The sequence below is a fragment of the Emys orbicularis genome, chromosome 5, assembly GCF_028017835.1.
Source record: "Emys orbicularis isolate rEmyOrb1 chromosome 5, rEmyOrb1.hap1, whole genome shotgun sequence".
In the NCBI taxonomy this organism is placed as follows: Eukaryota; Metazoa; Chordata; order Testudines; family Emydidae; genus Emys; species Emys orbicularis.
In genome coordinates, this window is record NC_088687.1 from 9,779,710 (window position 1) to 9,791,645 (window position 11,936).

General features: G+C 47.4%; 1 protein-coding gene across 2 annotated transcripts; it reads right to left on the reverse strand.

Annotated features, from left to right (window-relative positions):
* Window positions 1–874: 874 nt before the first annotated feature.
* LOC135878874 (sulfotransferase 1B1-like) lies at window positions 875–11,572 on the reverse strand. Of its 2 annotated transcripts, none has more exons than XM_065404594.1 (8): window positions 11,475–11,572; window positions 10,881–11,029; window positions 8,097–8,225; window positions 7,771–7,868; window positions 6,257–6,383; window positions 5,409–5,503; window positions 3,603–3,783; window positions 875–987 (listed from the first exon to the last, which is right to left on the reverse strand). In XM_065404594.1, the coding sequence occupies exons 1-8, from the start codon at window positions 11,570–11,572 to the stop codon at window positions 875–877; spliced, it is 990 nt and encodes a 329-aa protein (XP_065260666.1). The 2 variants fall into 2 exon arrangements, with proteins under 2 accessions (XP_065260666.1, XP_065260667.1); XM_065404595.1 differs by lacking the exon at window positions 11,475–11,572 and adding an exon at window positions 7,972–7,986 and having other exon boundaries at window positions 7,771–7,862; window positions 10,881–10,944.
* Window positions 11,573–11,936: the final 364 nt, after the last annotated feature.

The window sequence follows — 11,936 nt, forward strand, 5'->3', positions numbered from 1 at the left end:
ATTTTTCTCTTCATTGAATCTCCCCAGCACCTCCCTCCCCACCAAGCTACCCCTCCCCTCCTCTTTGCCCCACTCCCTTGTTAAAGTGTCTTATTGAGCAATTGCCTAGCTTCAGCCCCACTGGTGGCTTTGGTCATCTTGGTGACGTGTTGCTCTTTCCCCGGTAATGACTATAGGCTCCTCTTCCCTTAGAGTTGTAGAAGCTTCTTGTGGAGGCTGTGAGGTTTGCCCTTCCATTGTCCCAGCTGTTTTTACAGGGAGAGCCAGATGTAGAGAAGGACCAACCAAGTGCTCTATCTATGGACCAGAGTTTGCAAACTGTTGCATTACAGCATTGGCTGAATAAACAGTGGTCAACAAGTCAGCTAGAGATGCCCAAATGGTGGTATCTTCATGCAACTGAATCATTCAGGTCTAGATCTTCAAAAGTAGTTAGGTGCTTAATTCCCTTTCATTTCAAGGGACTGGGAGCTAGGTGCCTAAATAGCTTTGAGGATCTGGGCCTGAGTCCTTTGCCTCAGTTGAACCTGGCCAGTACTCAGTCTAACATAAAAGGGAGGGGGTGTGTGTGTGTGAGTGTGAGTGTGAGTGTGTGAGAAACCATAGAGCAAGGAGTCTTCCCTACTACTCAGACCCTATATGGAATCCCAGACTCTTGGAACAATCCCTCTGCTGTGGAGTGTGTGACCCTGCACCATGGTCTACATGGCCCAAGACTCCAGGTTCAAGTGTCTGACTATCACTGGGGCAGAGACACTTCTCAGCGTACTACTTCTAGTTGAAGAAAGGGGGGGGGGGGAGAAAGCTATTCTCAACAGAAACAGAGACCCGTCACCTATGTATTAGAACTACAGCACTAAGATGCCAGGCTCCTTCAGATCTCTGTTCGGAACTGCAGTGTGGTCCCAGCCATTTTCCTCTCGTAATCTTCATTGAATGTCTCATTCTGGGCCACAGTGAAGTGATTCTTCCAGTCCCCAGCAATCCCTGAAACAAAAAGAGACAGTGAATGAAACTGCAGAGCCCTTGGTGAAGCAAAAGAACTCCCAATGGTGGAAAATTGGGAGGGATAGCTCAGTGGTTTGAGCATTGGCCTGCTAAACCCAGGGTTGTGAGTTCAATCCTTGAGGGGGCCACTTAGGGATCTGGGGCAAAATCAGTACTTGGTCCTGCTAGTGAAGGCAGGGGGCTGGACTCGATGACCTTTCAAGGTCCCTTCCAGTTCTAGGAGATGGGATATCTCCATTAAAAAAAAAAATGCAGTAGAAAAGAGTATCAAGAAAACATTAATGGTCTAAATTCTACTCGGTTACATTCTTTTCTATAGCTCACGGGTTCTCAAACTGGGGGTCAGGACCCCTCAGGGGATCCCAAGGTTATTACATGGGGGGGTCATGAGCTGCCAGCCTCCACCCCAAACCCCACTTCACCTCCATCATTTATAATAGTGTTAGATATTTAAAATGTGTTTTTAATTTATAATGGGGGGGGGGGTGTCACACTCAGAGGCTTGCTATGTGAAAGGGGTCACCAACACAAAAGTTTGAGAACCACTGCATCAAGCACCAATAGATTTGTGAGGGTTTAACTGAGGCCAGAATTTGAACCTCGATTAAATTAACTACATTTTTGTTTGTGGTGCATGAAAAATGTATTAATTAAACTGAGTGTTTATTAGATAAAAACTCCTAACAGCTTAACACTTTGAGCACCTTTTCCATACACTGAGCACAAAAGGCATCAAGAAAAATGCTGGTGTCCAGGATAGTGGATTGATAAAAATAGCAGACTTTGGAAAAAAATGTTTTGGTAGCAATTAGCTTTTAACTGGAATTTAGTCACTGGAAAATTGGTGAACTGAAATATTGTATTGATCAATTTTCTAATTGTTTGTGGAAGTGCTGGGTGGATGCCAGAGAAAGCAAACCAGCTAACCAGATCCTGCATTCCATATTGACTGTTTTAAACAGTTTTAGTGTGGAAATTATTCCCACTCACCTATATTATTATTAGTAAACATGTTTATTACGGTATTGTCCAGGGAACAGCAAAACTGCATCCCCATTGTGCTAGGCACTGTACACACAGAAATAAACAGGCTTAGTCCCAAATGGCTCACACTGTATCATTCTGTCTTGTGGCAGAGCTCCGGCTTTGCCTCAGGGGGTCCTGCGCATCTAGGCAGTCAGGGCTGGCCTCAGAGGTTTGCTGTGACCCTCAATTTAGCCTCTCCCCTCCTAGAGGCAAAGGTTACAGCTTACTGATCCACCTTCATCATCGGTCAGTCAACGGGTTTGGTGTAAGAGCCCTCTTTAGTCCCTGTCTTCCTACTCAGGGAGCATTTTTGGAGAGGTGTGGAGAGGGTTGGGGGGACCCAGGTCCCCCCTTTTCTCCAGGTTCCAGCCCAGGGACCCTAATGGCACCAGCAACAGGTAGTTTTCCTACACTACCGGAGCTATAGCCCTTCCCTGGGCTACTTCCCCAAATGGCCCCTCCTAGCACCCCCCTTGGTACCTGACCACGCTTGTTCTCCAAAGTCTTTTACTGCACACCTTCTTTCTCCCAGTCTTCCCACAACACACCTTCTTACTCCCAGCTCCTACCAGCTAACCTCACTGAGGGGACTTCCTTTTAAACTAATCCAAGCCGGTTCCAAATGGGCTTCAGGTGATCTGATTAGTCTGTTTCCCTTGATTGCTTCGAATCCATTCTTAATTGGTTCCAGGTGTCTTATGGAGTCTGCCTGACTTAACTGCTTCTAGCACCTTCCCGACTGCTCTCGGGTAGATCCTGCCCTGATCACTCAGGGAACAGAATACTATTCATCCAGTGTCCAGTATGTTTTCCTTCTACCAGATTCCTGCACCCAACCGTTCTGGGTCTGTCACAGTCTGCACTCCACCCTTTGGTTCTATTTTTATTTTTCTCAGTTGTCTCCTATGGCCAACATGCTTCTTTGCTTTTCTTTTTCCAGTGAATGTGAGGCATGATAAAGATATCATATGGAGATGTGGGGATTTAGGGTCAAATTTTGAAAGCGCGTAGCTCCCATTTAGGCACTGAAAAAATGTGGCCAGATTTTCAGAAGGGTTTAACACGCCGCAGCTCCTGTTGTTCTCAGTGGGAGCCGCTGGATGCTCGGCACTTCTGAAAAATCCAGTCACTTTGTTTTGATGTTTAACTGGAGCTGAACTCTTGAAAATCTGGCTCTATTGCCCCCATTTAGTCAAAGATCAAGTTCTAAACAGGTAGCAGCAGCAGCAGCGTGCAGGCTTCCGCAATGTCACTCTGCTCTGTTCTTCTGGTGACTACTTCTTGGGGTGAGAGTGTAGTTCAGTCTCCATGCCCACTCAGTCCTTGGCCTGTTTCATGAGACGGGGATTGCTAATTATATCTCACAGATGCTTTGACATAAGACGCTAAACACCTATCCACTAGAAATGGTACCACCAACCTGTTTTACACAAGCCACTGAAAAGCCATCAGATATAAACATGACCACCTTTCTGGGTAGCTTACAAAGGAAAACTGGATGAAAAAGTATCTTCCTGTTACAACTGAGGAGAAGAAAAATGGTTGGTAGTGCCTGTGCGAATCCTTACCTTTACGCATGAAAGGGGAGATGCTTTGATCCATAATATCATTTGGGACCATCTTATAATTTGTGGTGAGATTCTCTTTCATCATTTCAAATGAAGTGTGATAGACAATCCTGTCCAGAACCTCTTCCTTCAGATCCTTCCCCAGGAAATGCATCACCTTGTGAATTTCACGCTTTGGATCCTACAGAAAAACAAGTGGCACTTCAGGTGGTGGGACCCAGTGGCTCAACTAGTCAGGTTACCACCATGTAAAACAGTGAAAGTCTAGAACTTGTATGAGGTGCCAGCAACCTTAGTTGTCCCACTGTATCAAAACTAATATCCAGCAATCCAGCAATACATTTCATCAACCTTGCACCCAATTCTTACACCCTTTCCCAAAATAGAAAGGAGATTAATAGCCAAAAAAACCCTTCTTTGTCTCCCTCTCTAGCATTAGCACATTGCACAGGCAGTGCCAGAATTAAGCTTGCCTAACTTTTGAGTACTTGACTTTGCAACCCAAATAATGTTATTTTAACAGTTTTTTGGGGGGTGCAAGATGTGGAGAGAGAGAGAGAGAGACCGACCAAGACTGGTCTGTAACTCACCAGTCCCATCACTTTCTAAAGAAAGTGATGCAGACAGCCACTCCAGAGGGACCCTAACTCCAGCCACATCTTCCCCAGCCAGGCACAGAATTCTTAGGGCCAGATCTGCAGCCCTAATGACTACACTAGTGGAACTATGCTGATTTGAGGACCTGGCCCTTACTCTCAAACTTCACTTCCTGTTCTTCAGCAATACGTGGATGCTAAACTTCAGAATAACCCAGCTCCAAACACTAGCCCTCTATTACTGTTAATTGGGAAGGTAGTGATTAATTCCATTTCATGTCGTTCAAAGCTATAGTTGGGATGTTTATCCAAATCTCTCTGGTATGGAAATCATCCAAGATCAGGCTCTCATGAGATTTCTGGTACTGCTGGATTGGAAATACCCAATTCCTCTCCCAGCTAAAACCAGGAATTCCAGAGTGAAATTAAAGGGAACAGGAGCAACTGTTCTTTTTCAGATCCCCATCTAAGGTTCAGTTTGGGTCTGAGCAAGACGTTAAGTCACTTCTAGACTAGCTCCCCCATCTTTAGTTATATGCTGCCCTAACTCCCCCCCCCCTCTTCCTGCCTCTTAATAAATGTGCTACATCAGCATTTTGAAATGAGAGGGTTAAAAGTCTCTTTAAAGAAAGGAGCTCTTTTGGTGCTTGCTCTTCAAGAGATGCACTCCCACAAGCCTGAACTCCAACATGGGCAAGAGGCTTTGGGAAAGCAAAATGGCCCAGTGGTTAGGACACTAGCTTGGGACTCAGGACACCTGGATTCAGTTCCTTGTTCCGCCACACACTTCCTGTGTGACCCTGAGCAAGTCACTTAACTTCTTTATGCCTCAGTTCTGTAAAAATGGGGAATAGCAGCACTGACCTCCCTCACAGGGGTGTTATGAGGATAAATCCATTTGATATCATGAGGCTCATGATAAATCTAGACACAGTTCTAGATAAGGGAGAATAAGTGGGGAAAGGAGGGAGGCTCACAGCTCAGGGGTAGTATTAGCGCCAGCCAAAGCATTTAAAGAGTCACAGTCTGGCCCTTTTACTTATGGTGGACCGCACTACCCTAGAGAGACAAATTCTCTTCAGGACAGCCAGACTGCTCTTCAGACGCACATTGCACAGTAGGGTAAGGCATTGAACAGGTGTCAGATTTGTTGCCGCCATCCTGGTGTGTGTGGAGTGGCCCCTCCAGTGGGTACCTGTTGCCCTCTCACCTCTTTCATGTCCTCATAGAGCAGGTATAAAATGGGATGGTCCTTTCTCTTCTCCCACCAGCCTTTCACATGGTCATACCAGGAACCATACGCAACTAAACGTAGAGAAAAAGGTACACAAATACTCTTAGTAACACGAGCGTGTCAGGTCACTGGGGGTCATGTTCTCTTTTGGCTTAACGCCACTGAAATGCATGGTGTGTGCAATTACTATGCCATCATGTGTAAATTGGGTAACTGGGCACAAGCCATCAGTTGCGGCTATTTGCCTACACTAGGTCAAATTCTTTGTCCCTTTGGTTCCACTGTCAGGTTGGAATCCTCATCTATTATTTTATGTGACTGGAGCAGAAACTAGAGATTAACTAACTCTTATATAAATACAGCTTAGGGCCAGATCCCAGCTGGTATTGGTATACTTTCAATGAGGTCAGTGGCCAGATCCCCAGCTGGTGTAAATTAGCCATAGCTCCCTTGAAGTCAACGTATCTATACTGATTTACAGCTGCTGAGGATCTGGCCCTACGTTATAGTTATACAAGGTCTGGGCCCTGTGGACGCACTGCTATGCAGATTCCCCAACCACTGCTCCCTCTGAAGGGGAGCACAGATGCAGTGGAGGCTACTCAAACTCTGGTCTAGTAGGAAAATTCCCTCCCTCCGTTCTCACTGCATTTCCTAGTATACAGAGAGTACATTGAAAGGCACAGCATCCAATTTTTCCACCAAGAGGCAGAACCTCGCCTGGAGAAATTCACCTGCAGTTGCAAGTCTCTTTTCCTTTATGCTTCAAGCAGCCTCAATTTAAAACCTCAGGAACGTGAATTGCTAACAGATGTCAGTCTCACCTCGGCCTGCCATGTATTTCTCAACGTACTGTTCCCACGTGCCAGGCTCTGGATGCAGCTGGTTCATCAGGTCAAAATGGTAGAAGGAGACAGCTACATCTTTGGCATTTCGGGCAACATAGATCATCTGTGGCAGGAAGAAGAGAAGAATCCACGTTGCCTCGGTGACCTTGAGTTCTGAGTGGCTCTAGACTTGGATTTTCAGAGGTGCCTAAGGGAGTTGGGTGCCTAATTTCCTTAGGTTCCTTTCAAAATCCCAGCCCTACTGCAGGGGATCCAAACGGTGGCTCAAGGGCCAAATTCAAGCTGCAGGGATTGAAAGCGCCCCTGGACACTGTGGTCTGAGAGTAGAGCACCATGGACTGGGCCTACAGGAGCTCTAATCCTGGCTCTGACACTAGCTTTTCCACTGACTCTGTGCTCTGGGGTCGATCTCGGTTTCTCAGCTTCCCCATCTGTAAAAATGGGGAAAACAAACACACATTTCTGCCAGTGTAACCTAGTGCACAGGCCCCGCAGGGATGGAAACTGGCGGTACTAGAACTCCACTAGGGGAACAACAGGCAGTCAGCACAACTGCCAAAGGGAGTGGTGTTTGCCAAGGAGGGATTGTGACCAGGATGCCTGGGGGATTAGTTAATTCAGTGCATCTCCCTGGGGACCTCCTATAGAGCCTGAGTCGCAGGTTAAACCAGCCTACCTCTGAAGGATGGAAACAATGCAATCCCGAAGTGCCCTGCCCTCGGGGCGCATCGTCCTACTCCCCTGGGTGTAGCAGTCAGTGGGTCTGCTCCCAAGTGTATTCAGACATAGCCATTCATACAGTGGCAAAATACATCATGCCCTGCAGGGCCAACATGGCTACAGAGGAGTGAGCTGGATTGTATTCTGGCTCTCATACCATCAGGCGGAACTGTTAGTTGAGTTGCAATTGCAAGACCACATTTACCCCTCAGTTATGCGTGGGTAACCCCATTGAAGACAATGGGGATTGCCCAGGAAGCAGTATTTTAAGACAATGGGTGTTGCACAGATGTTGGCAGAATTTGCTTTCCAGGATCTTTGTTACTGATGATGTATGAGCCAGAAAGAACCCAGCCTGACTGTCAGATCCCAGGGTGAGCCTGCAAAGCTGATGGCTGGAAAAACATCTTACTCAGCACCGAGTGAATGTTATCTAAAGGCACTGGAATCCCATGAGGCCAATTTTAATGGGAAGTGGACGTCCTGATCCGTTAGGGATCTTTGAAAAATCTCAGCCTAACTGTGAATACAAACTTGCATCCCAATGTTGTAAAGGTAAAGCTGCAAAAATGGCGGCTGTAGGTAGAGATCACCATGGAAACTCACAATTAAACCTCTTCCCACTGGAGAAAAGAGTCAGTGGGTAAAAATGAGGGAGAGGAACCTGGCGGAGGGTGGGACTAGCAGGAGTATTCTGTGTGCTCAAGACACACAGTACTTCCCCTATCAGCCTATTATCCAGAAGGTCTGAGGTCCCAGCTACTGGTTACCTTGCAGCCATTTTCCCAGAAGGACATTGGAAGGAGCTGGACTGGGAGGTGGGTTTTCACTAAACGAGGAGATGACGTCTTGGCCAGTTGCTCTGTACCTGGTAAGCAGAGGTTCAAAGGGATCATTGATGCCGATAGAGAAGTCATTAAAGGTAACGTTTCCAAAAGCACCCAAGTCTCATTGAAAGTCAGGAACTGAACCCAGATCTTCTGAGTCTTAGGCCAGTGCTCCATAATCCCTTCTTTCCTCTCCTGAGCGGCAAGCCTGCCACACTGAATCATTGACCTTTTTGTCTGTAGTCACCCAACATTAATGCTACGTTTACCTGGTGGCATCTTTCCAGGGGTAGCAAATTCCAACATGGGCACTTTGTTGAAAATTGCATCCCGCTTGCATTTGTCAGGATCTCCATCATTCAGAATCATGTCCACAATTTCACTTATCCATGTAGTGCCTGGAAAGAAGACGAGAGAACAAAAATCCAGTCAAGAACCAAGTTTATCCCACAAGGAACAGTCAAGCAGGAACCCCATCCATTGTTCTTCCAGTCAAGACAACAGCACTTATGGTATTCAGCCTATTCATTTAGGATCTTCAATATTCTAGCTCAGCGGTTCTCCACTGTGGGTCGGGACCCCAAAGTGGGTCACGACCCCATTTTAATGGAGTTGCCAGGACTGGCTTAAACTTGCTGGGACCCCCACCATCTGATCCCCCGCCTGGGGCTGAAGCCCTTGGGCTTTGGGCCCCTCCCCCACCCGAGGCAGTGGGGCTTTGGCTTTGGCCCCCCCATCCGGGGCAGCAGGGCTCAGTGGACTCAGGCTTCGGTCCTCCCTCCTGGGGTCACGTAGCAATTTTTGTTGCCAGAAAGGGGGGCTGCAGTGGAATGAAGTTTGAGAACCCCTGTTCTAGCTACATCTCTTCTACTCGCCCGAGGCTGAGTAGCAATGTGATATCATTAATCTGTAGCCAAACATAATAGTTTGCCAGCATTGTCAAATACAGTTACTGATGGCAAGCGGTCCACTTCACAGCTCTTTTTGTGGAAGATCTGCAACCACACCCATTTTCAGGGATGGTGTGAGGCCTCTCCTAGGCCAACACAATTGCTAGTTGATTTTCCATTGTTATGTTTTTGATGAGCATCATCACTGTGCTCAGCAGCTGCCTACATGACACAGGAAAAGACATGGTTGCAGCCCCAAGGAGAGTTTACCATTTATATAATGCATCGCACTGGCCTATCCCAGCTAATGTGGGACAAGAGAGATGATGATGCCCCTTCTCCCATCCCAACACCTTAGTTTCCCCTCTTCTAACCCCTGCCGGCTTGCCTATGAGCCAGTACAACAGAGCTGCTTGTGCTACAACCCTCCAAGCTATGCCATAGAGTCACAGCAAGGCTTGCTGACTGTGACTGGTTCCTTGCTGGAATGGCAGGTGATCTCTGTTTGGAAAGATGAATCAGTATTTTGAACTCTCAGCCCTTCTGGCTCACAACCATTTAAACCAGTGCTTCTCAAAGCCGGTCTGCCGCTTGTTCAGGGAAAGGCCCTGGTGGTCCGGGCCGGTTTGTTTACCTGCCGCGTCCGCAGGTTCGGCCGATCGCGGCTCCCACTGGCCGCGGTTCGCTGCTCCAGGCCAATGGGGGCTGCGGGAAGGGCGGCCAGCACAACCCTTGGCCCGTGCCGCTTCCCGCAGCCCCCATTGGCCTGGAGCAGCGAACCGCGGCCAGTGGGAGCCGCGATCGGCCGAACCTGCGGACGCGGCAGGTAAACAAACCGGCCCGGACCACCAGGGGCTTTCCCTGAACAAGTGGCAGACCGGCTTTGAGAAGCCCTGATTTAAACCATCCACACCATAATGGAGAAAATCCAGACCTTTAATTCCATCTCTTCTGAGCCTGCTGCTTTGTTTATGGTTAAAGTAAAATATATGAACCACTCAAAATCAACCTATCAATTCAAGGGCCAGATTCTGCTGGCGTTGCTCACATTTAATATTATTTCACTCTGGGAGCTATCCCCGGCATTAAAGTGCTAATCAGCATGAGTGAAGGTGACAGAAACTGCTGCAAAAACAAGTAAAAATAAAAAAATAAAAAATAATAATAATAAAAAAAAGACATTATTGGTCAGCTGGCAAATGAACTGCCTGAGATTGCTCAGAATTCACCTGTCCCTGGAACCAAAGACCTTTTACTTGTCAAATGATTCATGTGTGCCTCAATTTCCCTCTTCTTTTATAGTACCTGGGCTCTAAGGCGCTGCACTGCAGTGATCACAGTTTGTGCATCGGTCTCCCTCCTTAACCAACCAGAATAACTCAAAGTATCCCGGGACCTGACCTTAGTGACTCCACAAAGTCTCCAGCCCCTTGCAACCCGGATAGTGTTCTACTGGAAACATATATTAATAAATCGACCTAACGTAGCTTATGTCAACCTAACTTTGTAGTGTAGACCAGGCCTGTGTCTCCAGCCTAGCCAGGCACATCACCAAACACTAGGACAGCCCAAGAAAATACACCTCTACCCCGATATAACGTGACCCGATATAACACGAATTTGGATATAACGTGGTAAAGCAGTGCTCCGGGGTGGGGGCGGGGCTGCGCACTCTGGTGGATCAAAGCAAGTTCGATATAACCCGGTTTCACCTATAACGCGGTAAGATTTTTTTTGGCTCCCGAGGACAGCGTTATATCAAAGTAGAGGGGTACTATGTTAAGTTTGTCCCTTTACATTGTGGGGGAGGGGAAATGCCCATTCGTCTTCCTGTGACTGCATGGTGCTGGGGTATTCCCGTTTCAGATGCTGGAGGCCATAGAAAGATAATTTCAGGAAGGAACAAATCCCAGTCCAGATGGGTTTGGCATTAAATTTGATGAGATCATTTCCAATGAGCGAAATGTAGGCCGGGAGCTGTGAAATACTGGAAAGGCTCCTTGGCATTCTTGCTCATTATTGTTAGCAACAACTGTGAATAAGTGGAGCTGCTTAGCTTTCACAAGGGGAGCATGATGGGGCTTGAAGGGACTCCCCTACATTTCCAGGACCATAGGGCATGACTCATTGTGGCTCCTAATCCTGAAAGCCATGAAAACTCACCAGATTTGGGGTACGTGACTATCACGAGGTCATCTGGCCTGCTCTGGAAGTTCTCAATCCTTTCCCAGTGGTATGAAAATGCACAGACCATTGGAATGTCATGGACTATCCTCCAGTCCTGTCGAAGGTAATCTTCTGATGAAGTCATGCTGGGGGGGGGAGAGTTCAACAGAGTATAACTGGCAGGGGAGAAGATGGGAGAGCAGCTGGACAGGAAGATCAGTTATGTTCCCAGTGCGCTCAGACACTCAGCTGAGTGTGGTGGGATATTTCTTTTTTTGCAGCAGCAGGCCAGTCCCTTTCCAACTGTTTAATAGTGCGTGCCCTTGGCTATGTTTCCATTAAAAACTGAGGCAGCGACAGAATTTCTGATGAGCGCACACTGTACCACATTAGAGAACAGACAACAGCATGCTTCAAAAAAAAAAAAAAAAAAAAAAAAAAAGAGTTTGTTGCTCAGCTTTCTAACCTACTGACTCCTTTGTCACAACAAAGGTGTACAGGGGGGTGGAGGTGGGGGGTCTGCAGACATCTGATGTGCATGCAAGCTCTCTCAGATCTCACCCAGCAAAAGCAAACAGTCTTTTTTATTACCTGAAAGAACAAAGGGCCTTGATCCTCAAGGTCAAGATAATTGCTTTAAAGGCTGGAGAGATGCAAAGGAACAAACATTTGTAGTAGGCCAGACGCATGCATTGTTCTCCTGCTGTACATGATGGGTGGGGACTCAGGAGACCTGCAGTCTGTTCTCAGCTGTACCTTGTCCTTGGACAAGCCACACAATCTCTCCGTGCCTCAGTTCCCTCTCTGCAAAGTGGAGATGATGATAGTCCCTTTCTCACATGCTTGCTCTATTTAGACTTGTAGAGAGGTTGGCCAGGGCTCACCTCTCTCTGGGGCGGCGGGACCCACACCACCTCACTAATTTTGGGAAGAGGTCTAGCAGGGAATTAGTCCGGCCGCAGGAGTCTTCCTCCATGGCCCTTGTGAAGGGAGAAACAACACAGTTAGGCATCAGCCCAGGCCCTAGGTCTGGGCATGACATTGGTGAGTCAG

Coding starts and splice junctions, on each gene's coding strand:
- LOC135878874 (XM_065404594.1), bottom strand. CDS start 11,572: ATGCGTCTGGCCTACTACAAATGTTTGTTCCTTTGCATCTCTCCAGCC. Junction 7,869..8,096: donor CCCTGGAAAGATGCCACCAG/GTAAACGTAGCA, acceptor TCTGCTTACCAG/GTACAGAGCAACTGGCCAAG. Junction 988..3,602: donor CTCCCCTTTCATGCGTAAAG/GTAAGGATTCGC, acceptor TTTTTGTTTCAG/GGATTGCTGGGGACTGGAAG.